Consider the following 26,176-nt stretch of genomic DNA (forward strand, 5'->3'; position numbering starts at 1 on the left):
AGCAGAGCTCCGACGACCTCGGAGAGGAAGGCGTGACCTCTATCACTGACAAGTTCTCGAGGAGCGCCATGTCGAAGGACGAAGCGATGCAGGACGAAAGAGGCTATATCCCGCGCTGTAGCATTCGGTAGAGCAGCAGTTTCGGCGTAGCGTGTCAAATGGTCCACAGCAATTATGATCCACCGATTGTCATCCGGTGTCATGGGAAGCGGACAGTAGAGGTCAATGCCTACGCGATCGAAGGGTTTGGCAGGGCACGGAAGCGGGTGCAAGGTGCCAGACGCACGTAATGGTGGTAACTTGCGACGTTGAGAGTCAAGGCAGCACTGAACAAACTTTCGTACAAAAGTGTACATTCCCCGCCAGTAGTAGCGATGGCTTATACGTTCGTAAGTCTTAAACACTCCGGCGTGGCCACATTGCGGATCGTCGCGAAAAGAGGCACAGATTTGGGATCTTAAGCTGCGGGTAATGACTAGTAGCCATCTAAGGCCTTCGGGAGCGTAGTTGCGTCGGTGAAGCAGCTGATCACGAATGGCGAAATGAACAGCTTTGCGTCGGAGGGATCGGGATACAAGAGTCGTCGATGATCAAGAAAGGTAGGCGAAAAGAGAAGCGATCCATGGGTCACGGCGTTGTTCGGTGCCAATGGAGTGTAGGTCAAAAGAAGACAAGGGGTGGGGGCAAGTGGTTCCGCAGGCCGAGTCGGGAGGTAGAGGTGAACGGGACAGGGCATGTGCGTCAGTGTGCTTGCGTCCACAGTGGTAGATGACGCGAATATCGTACTCCTGGATTCGGAGTGCCAAGCGCCCATACCAGAGCCAAGCACTCTTTTTCAGTTACGCTGTAATTGGCTTCTGCTTTTGTCAGCGTACGACTCGCATAGGGGACCACGTATTCGGAGTATCCGGGCTTGAGTTGCGCGATGACGGCGCCAAGACCGACCCCGCCGGCAGTCTGTATGCACCTCAGTTGCAGCTGTCGGGTCGAAATGGCGAAGAATAGGGGGAGAGGTAAGAAGATGCCGCAGTGTAGCAAACGCGGCGTCGCATGCAGGAGACCAGGAGGAGAGGTCCGCGCCACCGCATAGGAGCTGGGTCAAGGGCGACATGATCGATGCGAAATTGTGGACAAAGCGCCGCAAATATGAGCACAGGCCCACAAAACTGCGTAGTTCTTTGACGTTAGTAGGCTTCGGGAACTGAGCGACTGCACGAAGTTTCGAGGGGTCCGGTGGAACGCCTTGCTTGGACACGGTGTGACCTAAGATGGTCAGCTCCCGCGCGGCGAAGTGGCACTTCTTGAGGTTCAGTTGCAGGCCAGCGTTGGTGAGACACGTCAAAACATGGCGAAGGCGAAGTAGGTGGGTCGGAAAGTCAGGCGAGAAAACCACGACATCGTCGAGGTAACAAAGACACATAGACCACTTGAGGCCACGCAGCGTATTTTCCATGAGTCGTTCAAACGTGGCAGGCGCGTTGCAAAGTCCAAAGGGCATCACGTTGAACTCGTATAGGCCGTCAGGTGTAATAAACGCCGTTTTCTGACGATCGGCTTCAGCCATTGGAACCTGCCAGTAGCCAGAACGCAAGTCTAGAGACGAAAAGAATTCCGCGCCCTGAAGGCTGTCAAGGGCGTCGTCGATGCGCGGCAAAGGATAGACGTCCTTGCGCGTGACCTTATTCAATCGATGGTTGTCAACGCAAAAGCGGATAGACCCGTCCTTCTTGCGAACGAGAACGACAGGAGATGCCCGGGACTGTGAGACGGCTGCATAACGCCACGGCGTAGCATAACGTCGACTTGGTCGTTGATGACGCGACGCTCGTCGGCGGAGACGCGGTACGGTCGTTGACGCAACGGCTGGTGCAAGCCGGTGTCAATGTAGTGCTGCACTTCCGAGGTTCGGCCCAATTGCGGCTGAGACACATCGAAGTATTCTCTGAATTGGTGTAGAAGCTAAAGAAGCTCGGAGCGTTCGGAAGGGGTTAGTGTAGTGGCGATGGAACCGGAAAACATGTCACTCGACGGCTCATCATGCGTTGAAAGGGCGAGGAGTTCGTGCGAGTCAAGATGGAAAGAGTCGTCTGGCACGGTAACAAAGAACGAAGAGTCAAGCTGTTCCACGCTGCCGATACATTCGCCGACAAGCAACGTAACCGACGCAGAAAGCGGATTGTACAGAAAAATATTGCTGATGCCGACGGCGATGTCAAGCGTTGCAAAAGGCAGAGGAACGGCTTTGCGGCTCATAAAGATGTCAGATGGCGTAAAGAAGACCGTCGCATCGGTGACGGCATCGCAGACGACTGGGACAAGGGCAAAAGAGCCAGGTGGAATGTCGGTGTCCTCACGCACGACCAGTTTAGGCGGCTGATCAAGAGCGTCGTGAGATGGTGCGTCACACAGCGGCGAAATTTCATCTTCAGCTCGTGCGCAGTCGATGACGGCATTATGACGGGACAAGAAGTCCCACCCCAGGATGACGTCATGTGAGCAGGCAGGAAGAACAATAAACTCGACAATGTACAAAACGCCTTGTAAAAGCACACGGGCAGTACAGGCTGCGAGAGGTGTCACGTGCTGCGCGCTTGGCGTGTGAAGCGACAGTCCAGACAGCGGCGTGGTCACCTTGCGCAGCGAACGGCAGAGTTTGGCGGCTATAACAGAAACGGCGGCGCCGGTGTCCACAAGCGCAAAAGTAGAAATACCTTCGACAGATATTGCGACCACGTTAGCAGGAGAAGAGTGAGGACTTGGGCAGTTCGAAGATGGCGCAGTTCTTGCCTCGCGAACTGCGGCGCTTAGTTTTCCTGGTCGGAGGGTGCGGGTCGGCGACGCATTGGGGAGAGCGATCGTTGACGAGGAGATGGGGATCGGCGCGACGGAAATTCAGGGAGGTCAGAAGAATGTAGCGCTGGGAGGGACCCGGGGCTGTTTGGCGCATGGGCTGACCGCCATACTGGAACGGCCGGGCAGCGGCGTCGGGAGTTGGAAGGCGACGGCGGCAATAGCAAGTGGCGTGTCCAGGCATGCATCAGGCGTAACAGATGGGACGATTGTCAGGCGTCCGCCATGGATTGCTGTCTCTCGGCCCGGCCCAAGAAGCAGTAGGAGCAGCGGGTGGTGCAGACTGTTGCAAGATCGAGAAAGGCGGCTGGGGAGGCCCACGCACTACCTGCGCATAGGTAGGAGGCACGGCAACAGGCTGCGCTGCCTGCGCATACGTAAGAGGCGCGGCGACAGGCTGCACTGTCTGCGTATAGGGAAGAGGCACGGCTACAGGTGGCTGGTGGTGAGCGACGGGAACAGCTTGTGTGACTTCTTCGGCAATGACAGAACGGAGCGCCGAAGGCAGACTGAAGGGGACAAAGGAAAGTTGACGGGCAACCTCCTCGCGCACGAAGTCCTCAATCTGTTGAAGCAGTGGAGAGTGGTCGGAAACGGCAACCATACTCGCTAGCGAGTCGGCGGTAGACAGAGGCTGCCGAGTCAGGGTGCGTCGCTTCTTCAGCTCTTCGTAGCTCTGGCATAACGTGACTACTTCAGAAACGGTGCGCGGATTCCTGGCCAAAAGCATCTGGAATGCGCCGTCATCGATGCCTTTGAGGATGTGCTGAACTTTATCAGCTTCGGGCATGGCGGCGTTGACACGTTTACAAAGGTCGACGACGTCTTCAACTAGTGAAATTTTCGCCACTATGCTGTGCACGGGCTCGCAAGCGCTGTTCAGCGCGTAGTTTGCGCACAGCAGGTCGACCAAACACTTGAGTGAAAGACGTCTTGAAAGTTGACCATGTCGGGATGTCGACTTCGTGGTTATGAAACCAGAGTTGGGCAACGCCAGTAAGATAAAATACGACGTTGGTCAACTTCTCGACGTCGTCCCACTTGTTATGCGCGCTCACCCGTTCATACGACGTAAACCAGTCCTAAACGTCCGTTTCATCGGTACCGCTGAAGACCTTCGGATCACGTTGGCGAGGAACGCCCGGTGCAGATGACGGGCTGGGGCGCAGCCACCGGCGGGTCGGCGTTGTCGGTCATGATGGGCGGAAGCGTTCGGGTTCGAAGCTCCAGGGTGCAAGCGGCGGCGGAAATCCAGAAACCTCCACCAATTGATAAGAGGTTTATTGGCGGTGTCCGTCAAGGACGCTACGAGTTCCAAAAACGGCGAGGCACGGCCGCTGGATAAAAAAAAAGGTGCCCTTTTTTTTATCCAGCGGCCGTGGGCGAGACAGCGTGAAGCACAGTCTCCAAATACACCAGCGACCAACAGCGCGAGCAGAGCGGGCCGAGCGTTGGCGATGCCGCTGGACGGAGGCGCGTCTTCTTCTTCACAATATATATATATATATATAAAGCTGCTGTTAAGGATAACTTTAGGTGTAGAGAAATACCCTAAGTTGTTATGCTTTGTGCATGATTTAAAAGTGTCCTCGCCTTTAAAACAGATCGTGTGTTTGTATGAACACAGAGCTTTATCGTGGAACTACCGGTGAAATGCCCGTGATGTACGCGAACACGCAAACACGTCTGAGCGAAGTGCTCTTGGAAGCTTGCGAGGAGAATGGCTACCCTATCATCGACTACAACGGAAGATCTCAAGCAGGTGAGCTCACGTACGTGAACTGGGCACTCTTGCGCAAAAAAAAAAAAAAAAAATCTAGTGCCTCTTTACAAAATAGCTCCAATGCTATTGCCTGGATTCTTGGAGAAAAAGTATTGAAGTATTAGAGACGGACCATACGTTCGGCGGTTGGCTTCAGACGGCGTCCAATTGTGGAAAAAATCGACTAATATTTCTCGCCAACGGAATGCAGAATTCTGGTGGTCGCATCTGCAAAACCTGATGCATAAAGAACGACCAGCAATGGGGAAAATAAAGATGGAACAGGATAGAGGAAACTAGAGAGCGAGACCTAAAATAACGAGGGACTATTTTGGCACATTCACACTATTTACAATAGCAACTGTTAGCGCAGTTTACTTGAGACATGCGCAGGGCGCAGCATGAGTACATGCCAATTACTGGGCAGGATAGGCCATTGAGCCGACGAGGCGTTGCGGATGGTAAGATTCCAGAAATTTTCGAGGTTGCAACCATGGTTCACGGGCCAGTATGAAGGCATTTTCTGAAGTGCAAACGTTACCCCGTTCTTGGAGCGTACGCAGACACCTGCTATTTAAAGATCAGGGCGTCACTGACGCAATTCTTTTCGTGAGACATGTCGGCACAGAGCGAGAAAACCATTATTGCTTGAAATACTTCGGTTCAAGAAGCTTTGCAGGTGTAATAGTAGTTTTTTTTTTCACTATAAGACGCAAGCTGAGGCGGTACGTGTGGTAGGGTAATTAGACGACGAAAGTGTGGGAATTATTGCGGAACATCTCGGCAAAATGCTGTTTGCCGATAACGTTGTCGTATTTCGCAACACTGGATACAACCAACAACGGATGATTAATGGCCTTTCCTGTGGACGTTTACTGTTAGCTTCGAGAAATATTATTCACTAGTTTAGGGTAGTGTTTAATAGCTTGACGAAATAGAACTTTGTGTTTGGTAGGCAGATTTGTGAAGCTCAGTAAAATAGATAAGTGGGCAAGTTGGTTTTCGTTCATACTGAATAGCGCGGGGGCAGCGCAGGAAAAAAAAAACGAAACTCTGGAAGTTGCTCAAGCGTAAATGTAACTGGGCCAGTTTGTCGGAAGGAATAACGCGGATCATGCGAAAGAAATTCTAAACGATTACGAATAGATTGCAGCGCATATACGGAAGGCGTTCCCAACTCACGAACATCATTTTCATTAAAGACAGAGGTAGATGATGAAAGTCTCAATCAAATAGGACGATGAATTACTATTGTGGTGCTCTGATGCGCGTTCTTTCGTACAGGCTGCTCTAGACTGCAAGCCAATGTGTTCGACGGTGAGCGCCACAGCGCCAGCAGGTCCTTTATCACGCCAATCCTCGACAGACGCAATTTGCACATTTCGCTGTGGAGCCGGGCTACGAAGGTAATTGTGAAAGAACAATGTTCTCGGAACTCTCTAACATGAAAAAAAAATTACCTAGGTACCTCAGTAGGCTATATGTCATTGTGCTTCTGATACGGTTGCGCGTCAATAATATCCCCGACCAAAATGATGCCTTGCAGTCGGATTGAGAAATGTCACTCCAAACTTATTACGTGAGCACGATGCTGTGCTAAACAGCAGTTACTTGCGCTGCTTGTGCAGCATCAGAATGAACGCAGAGGTAAGATTCTTCGGGGATTTGCTTGTGGCCTTAATGCGCTGTCTGGACAAATGTGCACGACCATGATGGTGCATCAAAAGCACTGATGAAAAAAAAAAATAACACGTGTCGCGTAAAACTTGAGGCACTTTTTGGGGCGTTTACTGCAAATTCTAATGTGTAAAGCGTTTTAGTGAAAGGAGTTGGAAGGTAGATATGAGTGTTTGCTCTTGATCCCAGTATGTCGTCATGTGGCGGGTTTACTTTCATTGTTTCTGATCAACTTTTAAATATTGCATGCTCTTCAAAGGACTAGATGGGTGCTTTCCAAGTATGTGATATGTAATCGCTGATGTTCTCATGTTAGATCCCTGCATAGAATGACAAAACTCAGTAAAGAATTGGAAATCGATGATATCTCTTGTTGCAGGACGCTTTCAATGATTATGAAGACAAGAATGCGGTAAAAAAAACATTGAATGCACATATTTAATAGGCGCCTCAAAGGGATATGGAAAAAAAAAACGTCGTACCTCTCCGTCACTTGGTGACGCCGCGGAGGCACTTTAAGCTGGCAAATGCGTTTCTGTTGCAGTGCCAGACATTATATATACCGTTTAAACTTAGTATTTGTTTCCTTCGCTGGTTAATCCTGACAAGCGCTTTTTCCACGCTGGCAATTTGCATTTGTCTTTCACCCAGTTACTTCTTTTTAGATTCCCTGAGGGAATCGTCGCGCTATCTGTACGCACGCTGTCGTTTATTTACCAAGAGCTCTTCTCTTTGCACAATGTCGTGTGTCGCTGAATTCTGGTGAAACTTTGTCGATCCTGGAAAGTGTGCATTCGGTGTGAGTGGCGAGAACTTAGGTTGAGGATATCGAGAATGAGAGTGACAGATCAACTACTACTACCAGGTACAAATCGCACAAGATCGAAAGATAGCATTATTAGCCTTAAATATTATGCGTCCAAAGCAACCAGTCAGAAGCTTCTTTTCTAGCATTTCTAACCCTGAAAATATTTAAACCCTTACAGGTTTCTACGATACTAAATTGGCCACGTCGGTTTTCCTTCCACAGAAAATGTTTGTATACCGTTGCATAGTATATTATTTCCTAAAAAACACTTATGAATTCGTGGATGAAGTTTTTTTGATATTTCTTATAATTTCTTTTTATAGAGGACACAACGCGTGGAGAAGAATGACCTAATGTCCTTATATTACGAATCGGGTGTATATAACTTGTATGGTTATTGGACATGGTTTGAAATTTAACCATTTTATTGCGATGACTGTGCACTCCGAAGCCTCAAGAGAGAAGGCCAGAAAACATCATGAAAATATTTAATTTTCATGCATTTCCATGCTTTCAAAGGCCATTTTAACCTTGAAAAACAGCAACTCAATTCTTTTGGTGCGAAAATTCTTTTGGGGGAACAAAGTATCCTGAGACATATTGTAGTGACGAACATTATCTCCCTTTTATACTTATAAACAATTTTTACCCGTGTAATTGAAAGAAATGCATATGAAAGTGAAAGAAATAAATTGAACTACGTGCAATGCATGCTCTGCTTTGCCTCTTGCAAGAAACAAGTCACAAAAAAGCCGTAATTTACTATCCTTCTCATGTGTAATTATATACCTACTAAATATTATTTACACAATTTTTTAAAACCAATATCTTAATTTCTGAAGCACAATCATGTTCGTGAATTTATATTACGGTTCTGCGTAATTGTTTTACGAATTGTCCGTTACACAATCATTAGTTTTGTTTTATCTGCGTACAAAAGGCCAATGATTTTCTTAATTTTCTTAAACCGTACTACCCTTTATGGCTTGGTAAAGACAAACTAGAGTTGATGGCTATTTCGCAATTTGATTATTCTTCATACTACTTCCTCTTTCCTCCCCGTCAACCCTTCGTTGGCTGCTGTGCGGCGATTCTATTCTTCTTGTCGTGCACATTTCTCATTCTGTGAGGATTTTGTCTGCACCCCACCTGGCATGGTTTGGAGTGACGTTTCCTATGGTACTGGCTTCAATTTTCTTCACTAGTCCTTCGATATTCTTTTAAAGGGCACCTCGTTGTTTCACCGCTTGGTGACCACATAAGGGCCAGCGAATGCAGCTTTCGAGCCTTCGAGGCCATTCTGTACTAGAACAAAGTTCCGAGACTCAATAGGAGGCACTTGCAAACATTGTCTGGCGTCGAAACACTTTCATTGAACACTGGTACAACTCTCGTTGCTGCTGAGTTCCCAGAATCAAGACTTTGTCTAATCATCCCAAAAGATTATCAGCTGGTAGCCATGGACTATTTCCGCAAGCAGAGAAATGAGGACTGCAACGAAGTGCGACTGTGATGCTTCACAGCTGCTTCGAGAGCACAGTCTCTACGGCCTTAGAGCTATGGGTACGATCCTATAAACATCTTCACATCACACATCAGCCGCTCTAAGGCGTTTGGTTACGGACGGTACGGCGTGGCACATCTCATTTCAATCACTTTTTACTTCACCTATGCTAAATTTTTCGCCCCGAAACGCTGGTCAATTGTCAGAGACTAACTTTTGTTTGCTTGCACGTATCTTTGCTGCAGCAGGAAGAAAACAAGATCGGGGTGCTGCTTTCCTGACTTTGCGGCAGCCGTTTTGGTGCATTCATTAAATCCAATCACAAAAGCTTTTGTTTTTCGTCCTACCTCATTTTTTCATTCTGGCTATGAGGGTTATACACTGCGATTGCTGCCCTTGTTGCTTGATCTGTGTGTCAAGCAACCGTGCAATTAACGATGTCACATTGACGCTGCCGTCTTTTGCACTGCACCTTTGATGACGGGCAGAAACACTTTGCTACGGAACAGTTATATCGGTGACCAAGAGCAAGCCTCTCATGATTGAAGAAATGAAGACGTTTTAGCCTGGCACGGGCTGTTCGTTCTGGACAGAGCTACATGCATATGCGCTTGTAAATATACCGGTCTATAGTAATTCCCGTGCATCTTTTTTCCTAACATTATGTTTAAAGCATTCCTCCGTACTGACTCTGATCTTCACAGTACCTGGTTCGAACTGGCCTGCCTATTGTATGCTTTCTCTGCAAGCGACCCAGATGAGCACCTCTGTTGTACCACATTTGGCACCAAGCTTGACGGGATTTTTTGTCCCACTGTTAGATTTGGATGTAGCCACAGCCCTCTTCTCAGCTTCCGGCGGGCATTTGAATCTGCATTCCCCACATGTTGCAGCGGCTGCGCCAAAAGAGTGAAATACAAACTTTAGTTATTTGCTAATTTGACATTTTATGTTCACTTTCTTTTCTTTGCCCTCTGTTATCATTCTTCACTCTTCTTCCTCCTATTTCTATTGTAGCGCAGACTTCACATAGCAATTCTTTGAAAGAACCAACAGTTCCATCTGCGAATTTCCTGGTAATAAAACGAAATGTAAAAAAAAACGCGACAATTAGCATGCTTCAAGGACATATTAGGTCTCTCTCTAAACTAGGCCCTCAAGGCATGCATTGTGCGAAAGTGTACCCTTCCCAGGATAACGGGACAATAACGTTGGTATGCATCAGTACCTCTCAAATTATTGTTCTTCGCAAATAAATGTCCCTGCAGTGTTTGCTGTGCAAGAATTTCACCTGTGGCCACAATGTTTAATATCCGGCATTCCGGGTGCAACTTGCTCACCACCCGATTGAATTTCATAGGAGAAACTTTTCTGATACCCATAGCATCATTGAAAAGTTCAGCGAGCCCTCATATGCCCTTATCCATTATGAGTGTAAGTTCTTTCGAACTCATTTGATGGTTACTTTATTGTACTACAGAATATTTACAACCTAGCCCACGAAGCTGTGTTTCCTTACTGAACGCCCTCCCTAACGATGTTACATTCATGTATGCACAGGAAGCGTTTACCGTAAATCTTACATTTGTTGTTGCATCGTCGAAAGTTTACGCTCGATAGCTTCTTAGCAAATTTTAGCAAAAGAAAATGCGATACGTATTCGAAGTATATTTGTTTTTTCCAAGCATTCGCCCAACAACCCAGGAAGTCTCTTTTATGCTTTACTTTTCCAAGTACGCGGCCATGCGCAGAGCGTTGTGGTCAGCTGATACTTCCTTCTGGGACGTACAGACTATATGCGCACATGTTCCGTGAACAGTCGCATATTTTAAACATGTCGTTATTCTGCGTGCTCCAAATATGTAAGTTAGGGTTAGCTTCTTTCTCGGTATGGCGTGCACCTTCCTCAACACTTTCGATCAACCACGCACGCTGCATCGTGAGCATAAAAAAAAACTCCGGAAGAAATCATGCCAGAGTGACCGTCGATGGTAATGCAATTACAATTGTCCTCACCGATACAAGGATACGTTAGCCTCATACCGTGAGGTGGACGTCTCGAATGAACAGATGGTCTGCCTGACTTAATTGGCTGTATCAACAATTCCGCGTGACCTAGCTTGCTCGTTATATTTTGCTCCTCGGTTGATTTGCAACAAACTGCCTCCGTTGATTTGCAACATTGTATACGTTGCAACAAAAGGCGTTATGTGGACATTAGACAATAAAAAAATAATAAGAAAAGGCGCTGAGGCACGGAAATTGTAAATTCGCACACGTTTACTGGGACACTGGATGACTGCTCCCGTACACTATCCTTTCCACTAAAATATAATTCACTATATGCGAGTCCTATCAGTAGTTTTGTATGCGTGCTGAAAATGTGGCTAAGAAAGTTTTACGAAGAGATAAAAGTGCAATAAGCATTCTATAGTGATCGAACAAGAGATGTGGCTGTAGCCAACGGCACAGGTTGGGCACAGGTTCACCCAACGAAGACGTATAATAATTCACGCTTTTGGCAGAGGTTAAAAAATTGCTGCGCCCTAGCCCAGCGAACTGTGGATATGCAAAGCGAAAGCTTGGTTTAGATTGGTTAAGTCTAGGTTTCACTTGGTTGACATTTCGTTCAGCTGTAATTATTATAATTAGGGATACACTCATCGTTAAGCCAGGTATAAGTTATAAGCCGACAAGTCCAAGCGTTTTGCGAGCGGAACGGCTCGCTCTTCCTAATTCTCCGAGGCTTGCTTCGCACGCTTGGCATTCCCGATACTCTCCATTGAAGCAGCTCGCCGGGCGATATCCGCGGGGTGGTCAGACGTCGCTTGCTGACGACGGCTCAAAGCCTCCCGATCCCGCGCAACGCGCGTTGAAGACGGCCTGGCCTCGCTTTCATCCATGTCCAAGCTCGCACTCACTAGGCGCGCGCGGTGCTCCTCTTAGCCAGGCGCGCGGCGAGTCACGTGGTCAGGCGGGCGACGCAGCTGCGGAGAGCACATGCGCCAAGCCGGCGGCGGCGTCTAGCGCACGCGGTGGTGCCGGAGCTCAGCGCGGCGAGTCACGTGATGCGTTGCCAAAGGTACGGAGCAGCTGCGGTCAAATGAAGGTCAAATTGCTGGCGACGTCAAAACTCGGCTCGACTAGGTTAGTAAAACTTTCGCTTTATAACGTATCTTCAGGCGACAACATGAAGACCCTGGACACTAGTGGAACAGCCCTGCAGTGACTGCAAATGCTCGGAATATGGCGTCAGGTGATAGGCAATGAGCAAAAAATAAAAGCAATTGAGCTGAAAATATTAATTGCCTTCTTAACGGCTTCGTGTCTCAAATTTCGCTGGCAGTGATCGCTTATGCTGTCTTCGACATAGTCATTGTACCAGCCTATATGAATGCTGCGAACGAAGTTCAAGCTACGGCCCGTTTAGGTCGTGCGAACCGCTTAACAGGCATGTGAAAGTGCAGCGTGGCGAATGGGTACCGTGGCAGAGGTGACGTAGCAGTTTTTAGTCGAGCACTTGCCGAGGACAACTACATCGCTGTTGAGGTTTCAATCGAGTTTTGCAAGTGTGCCCAAGCTTGAATTGCTCTTCGCCCCCTGACCAAGTCAAGCCCACTGGTCGAAAGGCGGGCTACAGCGACATCTCTTGTTCGACCACTGTTCCTGATTCCCAAGCGTCCGTAAACATTTGTTCGTCTGTTTTGTTAGCTTCTGTCTTGGAAGCATACGTAGCAATAAGATAGACACCACAAATATTTCAATATCGCGCCCAATTCTTACCAAAAACTTGTTATAATCTGCTTTTTCATCGAAGCCAACGTGCTCAAGAAGTGTCTAAAATATTTTTAATTTATTACCAAAAGAGTGCCCGACATATAGTTTCACAATGAAATAGTACATCTCGCCTATACTTCGAACAGATATACTGCACATTACTATTACCGTATGGCCTTCCAAGTTTTAAGCCAGCATAAAGAAATCTATCGAAAAAGTTTATTTCAAGTCCAATAAAAACTGCTAATTACCCGCCATTTAAATATCGTTACACTTGTATTTGGCATCTGTTTCGCGTACATCTGTTTTTACGGCCCCTAAACAGTTACGCCAACTGTTGTTATGAAAAAAAATATAAAATTGAATGTACTCTTTTCTTGCAGGTGCTTTTTGAAAAAGACCGCGCTGTTGGAGTACGTTTCCTCAAAAATGGTTGGATGCGCACTGTCGGGGCGTTGCGCGAGGTCGTTATCGCGGCCGGCGCAGTCGGATCTCCACAGTTGCTCATGCATTCCGGTGTTGGACCTCGGCCTGATCTTGAGAAGCTGATGGTATGTTTATAGAGACTGAAACTTCTTGAAAGCCGCCTACCCAGCTGGGTTATAAACAGCGCTTGGATCATAGAAGTCATCAGTAAGAAGATGGGCTGACGGTAACTTTAAAGTCCTTGAGTCAGTGTCTGATAAAGCGTAAAAAAACGCTTATTGGGCGAAAGATGTTTAGAAGCATACAACTTTTCAGCAAAACCGTATCGTAACTTTCACACATTTCCCCCAAAAATCAACAAGCGAATCAATTTATCGCATCTATCATCCAGTTTATCACATTTATTGTATATGCAGATGATACTAGTCCATTTTTCTCATTCTAACTTGGCGAAACTTATAAATCGGTTTAATGATGTACTTGCGGAGTTAGATAAGTCAGGTTCAGCAAACTCCCTCGCCAAAATAAAACAAAAGCTGTAATATTTTGCATGAAAAACAAAACTATAATAGTCGACATAGAGTTTACTCTTGGTTCTTCTAGCATTGAAGCTGTGCCTATTGAAGTTGTGCCTACCGAACGCTGACACTTGCTGCATCTTGCTGCCTGTGTTTGAGACGAGGTGTAGGCCTCTTTCAAGCCTTCTGTGACTTTTCGCCTACACCCCTAAGTGCCGTTGTACTTTTTAGTGCTGAATGTTGAACTAAAGTGAGTTCGACTCTGCCATCAGCCCTGAATGCTGAAAATGTTCATTGTTCTCAAGCTTGTACATATCGGTCAACACAGAGGAAAATTTCGCTTGAACAGTAGGTGAAGATGAGTTTGTGCCCTGGAAGGCGCAGTATGCATAATTCTGACGCATGTGGTTGTTGTTGTAGCTACCATTACTTAATTTCAAATGCAGAAAGTTTGAGTCAGAAGAGACCGGATGCTGCCAAATAAAAGCGAACCCGCGCTTAACATGTATTTGAAGAACAAGCAGATGAGAGCAACTTCCGTGCAAATCTCCCCCGCAGATTCCTGTTCTGGCTGACCTGCCGGTAGGCAACAACCTTCAGGACCATATGCACGTCGAGGGCATCTCTGGCACGATCCGTCATCCTGACGGAATAGAACTTTTCCGGCCGTCCACGGTGCTGAACTACATGTTCAGGCGGACAGGTGCAGAACAATTGCGTTTTTCTTATTACTTTGGTATGCTTTTAGTTTACTACGTTCGCACCGAGACAAGGACAAAGGACAGCATTTTTCTGAGCAAGGCCTTCGCCTCTCTGCACCAGCAGAAGTGGCCCGGTCCGTGTAAGAAAAAGAAGTTATCGCATATATTATGGCAATACAAAAATGTGCGGTTAGAATCACGCAGTATTAGTCATATAGTGATACGTCATACCACACTACAATGGTGGCGCGGTGAATATAAAAACCCAGCCGTCATTGCTGTGACAAACTAGACGCGTGCGTGCGTGCTGCATGGTATATCGTTTCCCGCGTTATGTTTATATAACGCGTTTTCTCACTCGCTTCGCGACATTTCAATGTCGTTCCTGTCAACCGTCTATCTGTCAACACTTCAGTAACCACAAAGCCGGCTATCCCCTAAACTCACACCTCCACGAATTTTTACTTTCTTTGTATGAACGGCAAGAGACTGCGCACAGTGCTGACCTTTGCAAATTCATTTAAGCTATCATGCACCTCATCCAGTAACTTTCGTCCTCTACGCACTCATACAATATTACCTCATTAATACAATAAATAAAAAAGTCACAATTCACTCACCACTTCGCAATCGGAAAACGGTTTCCTATTAGACACCCAAATCAGCGCGATGTTTTACAATATCTCTTAAGGCGCGACAATTGACACTTATGTAGGCTTTTAATAGTACCAAATTAGATAATTTGTAGCGGCTGTTTTTAGTTTGAATACGAATGCGCTTACGCTGGAAACGATACTCATGCTCCAGGCATGATTCATCGTCTTGCAAATTGCACGATTATTTGCGTTAATGCGCGAATAAGTCACGGTTCCTCAAATTTTAACTACGAATAGCTGTTTATCAGTCTGACTTGCTCAATTTATCGTCTTATTTATTAGGCTGCCTGCCTGGAAGCAACATTCGTTTAATTTTCCTGGTCGAGCACTCGCTCATATGTGTTTCGGCACTGATAAGTCACCCACATTATCAGTGCCGAGAGGCAAGCGATCAGCAAAGCGTCGGACCGCCTGTCCGATCGTCTATCACAAGAAAACGCTCTAGGCAAGTGCTCCCAAAGAAAGTCCGCGCAGAAGGCTTTACCGGCGCTCCTCAGGTTCCTGAGGACTCGTACCGCTGACTCCCCTGTTGCAGGGAGTCACGAGTCTTTACGGGTAGCGTGGGCCCCGCGGTCTGTGCACTTTGACCAGAAGCGGAGAGGAGCCTAGGCAGAGACGACGGGACGTAACGAATCGCTATGTCAGAAGCGGTCAGCTCGACCAGCTGCTCAACAAGGAGGGAAAGCGGACCCTCCCAGCTTCTGTTTTAAAGCCTACTACAATGAAATTTCACTTGGGGTAAAATGGCTATAGATACACAGCATATACTATGAATGTAATCTTGGCAAAGCCAATGGCAGTGAAATTGTGTTATTTTCTTATCAGCAGCCTTTAAATAGCGCCTAAACGACGCGTACACCTGGTGGTGAGGGGTAGTGATGCGGATATGGCGAAAGTCTGAGTCGTACATGACTGCTTGTCTCTCAGTTGCGCCTCAGTGTCACTCGCTCAACCAAGGCCGCTCGATGAAACGCACGAGGTGCAGCCTGCCACGTCTCCCGAAACCTGTTTGAGGCTCCTAGTTCTCCGCACCGCCGCAGCAGCGCCACTGCTCCGGGACAGGCGCGCGGATTGGAGCGTTTCTTTGGCGCCGTCCGCGTGCTTAGCGCAGCGGCCGCGCTTCGCGTTCACATTTTATTGACGCGAGAGTTGTGCTTTTTGTTTCCAAAATATGAAATAAAATGTCAACGATGCCTGAAAGGATATCAATATACCCAGTAGTGGGTATTGGGCCGCTAATAGGCTGACATAGGTCAGGACGGCGCACTTCTGCCGTTGCTTTCGCGCCTTATGACCCTCGTTCAAGAGAACTGGCGAGTTCTTTATCGAGATGCAGTACTGCTGATACAGTGGGCGCTTTTTTGTTGAGTGTGCTTATTTACTTGCCTCGCTTGACGTGCTTATTTGCTGGTTAAAAAAAAGTTAAATGAAACTTCTTACAAAGGCATGCATAATGACGTAGGTTTGTAAAACTGTTTTCTGCTAGATTTCTTTAGTTTCACATTTCTAGAAAAATGTGGTAGGTAGCAGTTCATAACGGATCGTACATTCAGCCACATTGCCGGCGTGTGGCATATTTATGTAAAGACTATGCAGTGGAAAAAAGTTGTTCAGCGTGAATAGAGCTCTTGCAATGGTAAGAAAAAAAAACCCTATCATATGAAACTTACAAATACATGCATAATGACATGGGTTTGTATAAGTGTTTTCTGCTAGATTTCGTTAGTTTCACCTTTCTAGAAAAATGGTGTACATGGCAATTTATAATGGATTGTACATTCAGCCCCATTGCCGATGTGTAGCATATTTGTGTAAAGACGATGCAGTTAAAAAAGTTGTTCAGCGTGAATAGAACAATTGCAAGGGTGAAAAGAAAAAAAAAAGGTCGAGGGAGGCTGTGTAAATTGTCATTTTATTGATTTACACGATATTAAGCCACGGAAAAGTGCATCGTTCAACAGCTTCAAAATCGTACTACCTTCCATGACGGAGGTTTGTAGGCGAGTTTTAACCGCTCTACAGTTGCATTGAGGTCCCCGGTCCACTTCGCCAGTAGCGGCTAGAACAATTTGCTTAGAAACACCTTACACAGTTCCTCGGTGTGGCCATCGGTGAAGTGAAGCCAACACACCAATTGAAAACGCGTCCCTCGGCTCCCAAATGCTTTCTTTGCCACTTGTCCCTGTCGCGAAATGTTTTTCAGCCATGCTTTCCGGCGTTCAACGTCGCTCGGAAACTCAGGGTGCCGGATTAATGGTTCTTGCGTTAATCACACGCAGAGGCACGCAACAGTTGCGCGGGATAGTGCCACATGCAACACGAAAGGAACCTCGATACATTTATACTACCACGTGTGCGGACAAAACGCGTGCAAGCGAGACGCGAAATCTCTCCCGCGGCGCCTTCCCGGAGGGAGAGCAGTCCCTCAGCAGTAGCGCCACCCCTAAAAAAGCGGCGGCAAATGTCAACTTTCGCTTCACAGCTTCGCCCATACTTCGCAGCGCGACGTGGCAGGCCGCACCACGTGCGCTTCAACGAGCGGCCGTGGCTCAACATTCGCAAGTTGATGGGAGTCACTTCCGACGTGTTCTCTTTTTTTTTTTCGTTGCGCACGTGATTTGAGTTGTTGCAAAAATTTCTACTTGTTACGTGGTCGTGGGGTGCATGAACACGTACTGGAACACCACTGATCGCTGTGCAGCACACAATGCTGCGCAGAGGAAATCAGAATACGTCTTTCAGCGTGTAAGCGTGCGCCGCGCAGCAGTAGGCATGTACGACGCGGACAAGCCAACGCGCACAAAACATGTAAAGTGCATTTGACGAAGCTGCACAGGCTACATTTCGCGAGCGGTCACTTACCCTTGCACGATCTGCTTGTGAAACGCTTTCACGGGATGACTAAAGGTACTGAAGACACGATGGCGCACGAAAAGCGACGGTAAGTAGTGTTCAAGGGCGATATTCTGGAGCGATCTTTTCCAATGGTGCATCATCTTCGACATTCTACAGCGAAGCTGTCTATGGCTAGGACCCCGGGTTTTTTTCGCGTTTCTCGACAGAAAACTATCATGAGTGGCTAATACCCCCATAAGCACTCATACCCTGGTTATAGTTTAAAAGCGTCTACTGTCGGCGCAGAGCATTCTGACATTCGGCGACGAGTATGGCGAGGGCGAAGAAGTAACTGTCTCCGGAAGAAGCGGCGGAGCAGGAAAGACGACGGGAAGCTGCTCGAGCATGGGCCCTACGACGACGTGCCGACCCATAGTTCCGAGCAAGGGAAGCCGAGGCTAGGCGACGGCGAAAGTCCGAACACCGCTAGTTTCGATTGATGGAGGTTGCGTCGCGACAACGGTACGAATAGACTCATTGGGAAGCTAAAGCCAAGTTGAAGCCACCAGCTCCACTGTTTCACCAGTCTTCGCGACGTTAAGTCAGTGAAGCTGCGCTGATTGTCTTTTTCAGTCCCGTGATGAAAAAAAAAATCACAGCATATCCACGGGGTGAATGATGATGAGTGGGGCGAAGCTCCGGGGGATCATTCGGGTAAACCACAGCTACGGACGAGAGATAAAGCGAGCGCGCGTCGGGAATGAGAGAGAAAAATGTCACAGTTTCGCCCTAAGGGCGAAGCGATGAATGCGATAGCAACACAGCAATGTCATACGAAGTAAGGTGAGCGGCTTTGGTAGCAATATGAATTGTAGTAAACATGAGCTGATTAAGTAAGCAGGTGTGCTGCGGCGTAAGTAGACCGACATGAAGAGAGACTCGATGACCACGAGAAGGCGCGTGTGAAACGGTGGTGTTGATGAGAAGCGCTTCCCGTGGGCAGCGCGTGCGAAGGGACACACCTGTAGCGCTGCACTGCCGACCCGGGCAGCATTGCATGTGTAGCGTGCGTTGGAAAATGTGGCCCGACTATTACTAACTGATTGAAGAAGCGTGGTGTGAGCGCGCACAAACAAACATGAATAGATCACACTGAATGACTGCAGACAACGACCGTCAAAACGCTGGCAGCGAGCGGATATATACGCCGCAGCAGGGGGGCGAAGGTACGCGCGGTCTATCGCTTCAACGGAAACTGAGCGGCGAATGCGCATAAAGGTCAGAGCCGTGTGGAGATAAGAGACGGTGCGGTCGAACGAACGACGAGCGCGGTTGTTGGAAGCGTAGAAGTGCGCCCCCCCCCCCCCCCCCGCCCTCCGCTCCTTCCGGCGCTGGCTTCCCGCTTCCTTGCTTGCGCGCGGGAGAGATAAGAGACTGTGCGGACGAGCGACGAGCCCGGTTGTTGGCAGAGAAGTGCCCCCCCCCCCCCCCCCCCCTGCTCCCTCCGGCACTGGCTTTCCGCTTTCTTGCTTGCGCGTGGGAGATTGAGTGCGTTCGCTCTCCGTGATAGCGCGCGTCCCCGCACGCTGCCTCTGGGGCATACGGCGCAGATTTTATCTATACGGAACCTCACGGCGACGGCGACGGCGACGCCGACGGCAGAAATCCGGTTGAAGTGTCCATATAATTGCTATCGCAATAATAAGAGCGCGCGTCGGGAACCAACGCCCCTGTGCAATGCAGCGCCCCTAGCTACGGACGAGAAAGAGGACGCGCGTCAGGAACGAACGCCCTTGTGCACCGCAGCGCCCCTAGCTACGGACAAGAAAGTAAGAGATTGCGCGTCGGGAACGAGAGAAAGAGAACGCGCGTCGGGAACGAACGCCCTTGTGCACCGCAGCGCACCTAGCTACTAGAGTGTACCAGACAATGGTCGAATGGGCCGAACGGCGCTCTGCCGCTGAGGCGCCGCATGTGGAAAAATAGTGCGAGGGCGCTGCGAGCGAACTGGATTGGGGCGGAGACGCGCTCCGCGGCATATTCAAAGTACTTTCGCTGCGGGCGCCGAGGCCGATTGCGCTTAGTACGCTCTTAAAATAGCGCTTTATTTCAACTCCAAATTTATGTTTACACCATTTTGCCAAACATATATATTTGAGGCATAGATTATACAACGCGACGTCTGCAATTTTGCTGTCGTCAAGCGCGTCGTCTGCTAGTGAGCGCGCGTTCGCTACGCGGACGCTGGCGGACGCCCAGTTTTAGGGGCGAAGCTCCTTAGAGTGTGGGTCTGTCCCTCCTCTGTAGTAGTGGTAGTAGTAATAGTAGGTAGCCACGTCTACTTTTATGAGAAAAAAAATTCCGAAAATTGTGTCCGTAGCGGAATCGAACCAAGGACCCCTCGCTTCTGAACGCGTGGCGCTAACCACTACGCCACGAAGCTTTTTTTTTTATTCCCTTCTTTGCAACAATACATACACCCGTACAAATACAAAGCAGGTCACTTGGCGCTACACAATATTAACGCATAATTTGGCTAGACTATGCTACTTTGAAAGGCCTTCAAAGAGGCCACCACAGACACCAAAACGCCAAGCTCCTGAATCCACTCTGGTGGTTCAATAATGTGCCTTAGGGCATCCCGGGTGTACGTAAGACTTTCAACTAGGTGTTGCCTTGCCGGCCTTGCATCTACGCGGGCATTCCTGACATCCATGCGCGTTTTCCACACACTATTCATACACAAAAGCATTATCATGTCAGCCGGCACTCCCTCTGCGTCTGCGCATGGCAAGAAACGAATACCGAAAGGGCTTATCGGCAGTTCTTTTTTCAGAGTTCGTTTGAGAACGTCCCACAAGAAAACGGAGTCAAGGCAATCCAGGAAGATGTGCTCGATAGTTTCCGATTTGTTACATATGATGCAGTTAACAGACCATGGAACAAATATGCCTTTACTTTGTAGCCATGGCTTCACAGGGAGAGTGCCAGAATGCAATTGAAAAAAGAATGTTTTAGCTGAAGGTCTAACAGGCATATTTTTCACACGTTTCAAAACATTCCGTTCAGGTCCTAAGTTGTATATCGTGCGATATACAGGAAGCGGTAAGAAAACATCTACAAGATCCCGATAGAGTTTCTTTCGCGTCACAGAAGACAAAAATTCATTCGAAAAATGAGCTTTCAGTAATGAAAATGACATAACAACTTCCTACTACGCCACGAAGCGCACATGGACAGACGCACCACGATGGCAATAAATACCCAACATTAACGAAAGACTGCGCGTTTCTAACGCGTTTGTGCTAGCGCGTTACGGCCCGTGTAAGAAGCGGGTGTAAGACGCTGTGGCCTCTCCGCCTTACCCCCGTATTCATAAACGCTGATGGCGTCGGCAAACGCAGTGCACGTTCCGGCATGTGTAAACGGCTGCGTAAGACGCTGTGGCCTCTTCCCCTTAGAGTACTGCACGTTTCTAACGCGTTTGTGCTAGCGTCCCCTTAAGCGGGAGATGGTGCAATTATAATGAACGGCGCTGTTATAAAATAGGAATGACGTCACATATGGCGCGTGTCATTGATGGAAGTCAATCGTTCGATTTAGTGCGGCGATACTGGGCGAATTACACGGAAGATTCACGGTTTACCGATGATTCCCTCCGGAGCTTCGCCCACTCATCATCATTCACCCCGTGGATATGCGGTGTTTTTTTCGCAGAACCTCTGTGCAGTACATTTTTTCAATGCTTTAGTTGCTTCGGTGCGCCCATGACTCTTTACGGCTGGCTCCAAATGTAGTTTTAGCCAGGTGAACTGCTGTTTTTACCACTGTCCTCTAAAAGTAACTGGTATCTCCGCACCAAGAATGCTACATAAGAAAATTTTATTATTGATGTCATTTTACACGCGCTTCTTGTTGGTGGATATTGACCAGGGACAATGATCGAAGAAAACAATATTAGAGTGAAATAAACAAGGTTTGTTAACTGCGTGGCGCGAAGAATGACCAATGTATTTCTAGGTAATTAAATCAAAGGGTACATATACACGTATATATTTATGGTATATATCTGTAGGGGAAAATAACAAATATTCTAAATGCAATGATTGAAAAAATGAGAACTCCCGACAGGAATTAGCGTACGTGTTTGCAGTAACAAACACAGTTATTAGTGAAGACTGGAAAGAAAACTCTCATTCACAGACATAATATTCATAGCAGGCAGAACCATCGTATATATATATATATATATATATATATATATATATATATATATATATATATGTGTGTGTGTGTGTGTGTGTGTGTGTGTGTGTGTGTGTGTGTGTGTGTGTGTGTGCGTGCGTGCGTGCGTGCGTGCGTGCGTGCGTGCGTGCGTGCGTGCGTGCGTGCGTGCGTGCGTGCGTGCGCAAGTGTTATTGATATACTGTGCGACGCCGAATAGTAATTTCCGTTCGAATGTAACGCATAACGCACTATTGAAATCTCAAAGGTGAGTGACTGCATGCAAGTGGGGACTGTTTTCCGTATGATTTTGCTGCCGCAGAGTCGTGGCTGTTGTGCAGAGGCGCAGTTCCTGAGAGAATTAACGGACGGGTGTTAATAAGTCCTGCTTAATAATACCTAATATTTCCTAATAAGTCCTGCGTTTTGGGGCAGCCAGTAAATCTGCTAACTTTATTCAGACAAGAATTTTTGACAGTCTCACCATGTTTGCAACCGAGTAAAACTGAGTGGCCCATGTGGTACCGCACTTCGACGAACGCAACAGATCTGCACATATCTCTACGTGTATGTGAGGCATGTCGTTCCTTTACTTGCTTCATTGTGGTCGTTATGATAGTGCACCGGATAACTGAAAGCAGCCGTTTATAATACACAAGCTGCAGAGTTGAGCGGTCATACATTTGGGAACGACATTACATTTAATTACGCATGAAATATAGGATAAGCGTAACACGTTTTTCTCGGAAATCAGACTCGAGAATAATTTATGTTGTTTACACCCCCAGAAATAAGCCGAAGAACGCAGCGACCTGCTTTTTTTCTTTTTGTTTTTTTTTTATATAAGCAAATTCTTAGGTTTTACGTGGCAAAACCACGATATGATTATGAGGCACACGGTTTAGTTTTTGCCACCTGGGGTTCTTTAATGAGCACCTACATAGAAGTCCACGAGTATTTTCCAATTTCGTTCCCATCGAATTCCGCGACCTGGATTGAACCCGCGAGCTCCAGAATTAGCAGCGCGACGCCGTATCCACGATATAGGCACTAATTAGGATACCGCGCAGGCTTTCTTTTTTTTCTTTTTTGAAGTATCGACAGGAAAAAAAATGCCACGTACGGCTTACGGCCAAAGATTAGCATATAGAATGGCTAACTAAAACCGTTTTCGGCGCTCGAGGTCCGACTGCAATAAATGACCCCGTACCAATTACTCCGCATTCTGTTATGCGAGAAAGGCGGAAACTTGATTGGAATGTTGCACTGCAGTTTACTCTTTTTTTTTATCTATACCAATGCTTCCCGTAAATCTAAGTACAAGGCGCCGGATGGGGCAGATATGCTTTGCTTGTTTGAAGCGGCAAGCTGGAAGCTTACATATGTTACAATTGCTTCGTCTTCGTTTCGCAAGACCTACTGATAGAAGACTATATGCGCAACAATACACACGAGAGATACATGCTGCTTGAAGAACGAGAAAAATATTTGTTCTCCAAAGGGAACCGTACAATAACATAGTAGAATGAAAGCCGACACTGTGGCCGCAATGCACGCGCAATCACCGAGCGGCATTAGAAAATGATAAAAAATAAAGAAGAGAAATGAAAAGAATTTATTCTTAAGGCATGAATATATGTCCTATGCAATTATGAACCCCATTTGATCGGTCTGAACGCAAATACCAGCGCGCGAAGAAGTACGAATGACCCTGTCGAGCAGTATCGCCAGCAGTTTTCAACGGCGCGACCTTGATGCGGCCCAATCCACTTCGACCGCAGCGCCGCCCCAGTATTTTTCCACGTCGGGCGCCTCACTGCAAAGCATGCGCCGTCCCAGCCGCTAGTCCCACTCGACCATATTCTAGTACACTCTACTAGCTACGGACGAGGGAGAAAAACGCCGGAAACGTTCTCCGGAAGCTGGCTTCCGCAACCGGAAGCGGAACCGGAAGCGGAAGTCGGCTTCCGGTTTTACTATACAAATACATATATATGGATATATGCGTTTACATACATACATAGCGGTCTCCATGCCAACCAGAGCTACGGACTTCTAGTGAACACTTCATAAAACTACATGCGGCGTCTCTTTTACGTACGGACATACAATGCCATCTATTGAGCAATTCATAAACTAGAGCTGGCTACATACTACTACTACTACTACTACTACTACTACTACTACTACTACAGAGGAGGGAACGACCCACACCCTAAGGAGCTTCGCCCCTAAAATCACCGACGATTACGATACTCCTTAAAGCGAAATTTGAGAGCACCTCTTACGTGCTTTGATTTCGCGAAAGCGCGCGGGTGACGCCTGGGGGATATGCACAGCAGCCGCCTCCGAAAGACCTCCTAGATGACGCGTGCTACTCTGGCGCCATCTCGTAGCCTTTTGCCACACTGTAGCATTACCCTCTTCCACTTACTACCTCACGGTTCCGCTGCTGCCTCCTCCGCTTTCCTCCTCGCGTCTTGCGTTCCCCGCTGCGCTCCGCGTTCCATTTCAACTTTCGCTGTGCTCGTTCGCTCGGTTACGCCGACACTAACCGCAGGAACGGGCGCCTGCTGTGCTGAAAACGATTTTGGCGGGTGTTTTGTGACTCACCCACTCGTAATTCAAGCTTAAAATTTTCCACAAAGGCTGTACTGTATGCCTAAGGTGTCTGAATTTGGGCTTTTACGTGGTCGAGAATTTCGTTGCATTTGGCTGCTTGCTCGTCGGCGAGCGGCGCGGCGCCTTTTGGAACAACCTCGCGCAGGGGAGAGTGAGAGCGGACTCTCGCCACGCCTGGGGTTCCTTACGGCCCATGCTTGGTTCTGCCGCAACAGTTTGAAGTCAGTCATAGGAGCAGAAGGCACAAACACGCACACATAGACGCCAATGGTCGCGGGTGTGACCGAGAATTTTTGAACTCGTAGGGCTTCTCGGCGTCTTCGACGTTCGGGCGTCTGCCGCTCTTTTGTCCGCGTGGCACAAATTGTTAGTGACAGAGGCGAGGACTTGTAATAGCGGTTACTTTGTGCTCGTCACTCTTTCTCTCTCTCTACCCCGTTACACTTTCTCTTTTTGTCGCCCTACCCGTTTTCTGCGTGCACGGAAGACAACGGCAACTACCTCTCGTTAACCTCCTTTCCTTTATAAGCATTCTTTATCTCTCTAATTATTTTCGTCGCACATCTGATACATGCTGGTGAAAGTAGTTTCCAAAGGGAATTAGAAGATTGCCAAGGAGAATGTGTGTCTTGCTTCGTTCATCTTGACATTCTCTCAGACCATCTCCGTCAATGAGTTTATTTGAGTTTATCAAGCAATACTAGCTACTGTCACATGATCGCTCTACTCTATACAATCTTGTGAAGTTCAAGTTTGCAATATTTAGCGTTGTAAAATTCCAGTTTGTCATTTCCAAAAGCCTTCATTTCATCAGGCACGTCTCTCTCTGTAACGCACATATGTGATCTGCATATATGTCGCCCCACTCTTCAAGTATTGTTTAGCGTACTGCAGGAAAACCGCCATTAACTTATTAAGATTTCATCTTTGCACGCTGACAACGCCGGGAGTGGCACGCGAGGTATTGTTAGCGGGAAGCAAGTCACAGGCGCCGAGTTATTTGTGTCCGATCAATGTCGCTCCCAGATGTTATGTCGCCGCATCTGCTCACCAACAGGTCATTAAACTGCTTCTTGATATAGTCTGTATCTGAAGCCGTAATGCTACAATTAATAATGAATTATTATAAAATATACACTTGCGAAATTGTTTCAAGAGTCACCACTTAAATGCATTGAGCCTAACAATTATTAGCCGATTAGCTTTACTTTCCTATTGCTTTGCATTCTTGAGAATAATAAAAGTTACCACATATGTATTCGGGTGAAAAACGCCGTCTAAAAAGTTCCTTTTCATTGAGAACACTTAAAAGTTAGCTGAGTTATTGCCAATATACGAATATGGCGTGTCTTCTTTTAAGAATCGTGTTCAGGTAAACGGTTTTGCGCTCGAACACGAACGCTTACTCCAATTTTTTCTGCAGGTCCATTTTCTATTCCTGGATCCGTTGAGGCTCTTGCATTTGTTAGCACGCCGTATGTGAATGCATCGCTGGAATTCCCGGATGTTGAGATCGTCCTGCAGTCCCTCCCTTCTTCAGCGGTTCCCTTGGAATACTATCTGACAAACATGGATCTCCGAAAAGACGTGAGGGGACTAAGTTTGCTGTCTTACAATGTGCGGTATACCCTTATCTTTTCATGGGACACGGGCGATATTGCTACATGGAGATTGATACGTGGAGCAATAATGTCTGGGAATGTTCCAATGGGAAATAATACGAGTAAAATAGCATAAAAATATTAGAGAAAAACAACCTTCGAATATAGGATGGAATGGCAAATACGTTAGCATCTCTAGATAAAAAGAAATATAA

General features: G+C 47.5%; 1 protein-coding gene across 1 annotated transcript in view; it reads left to right on the plus strand.

The window, feature by feature from the left end:
* The window catches only part of LOC119454287 (4-pyridoxate dehydrogenase-like), a 73,194-nt gene that overhangs the window by 30,504 nt on the left and 16,514 nt on the right, over positions 1-26,176 (plus strand). Inside the window, exons 4-8 of the mRNA XM_037716256.2 lie at positions 4,478-4,612; positions 5,897-6,018; positions 12,762-12,929; positions 13,881-14,025; positions 25,784-25,947. Of these exons, the coding sequence (XP_037572184.1) occupies positions 4,478-4,612; positions 5,897-6,018; positions 12,762-12,929; positions 13,881-14,025; positions 25,784-25,947 (734 nt within the window). The remainder of the gene's footprint in view (positions 1-4,477; positions 4,613-5,896; positions 6,019-12,761; positions 12,930-13,880; positions 14,026-25,783; positions 25,948-26,176) is intronic.

Source organism: Dermacentor silvarum, chromosome 5 (genome assembly GCF_013339745.2).
Source record: "Dermacentor silvarum isolate Dsil-2018 chromosome 5, BIME_Dsil_1.4, whole genome shotgun sequence".
NCBI lineage: Eukaryota > Metazoa > Arthropoda > Arachnida > Ixodida > Ixodidae > Dermacentor > Dermacentor silvarum.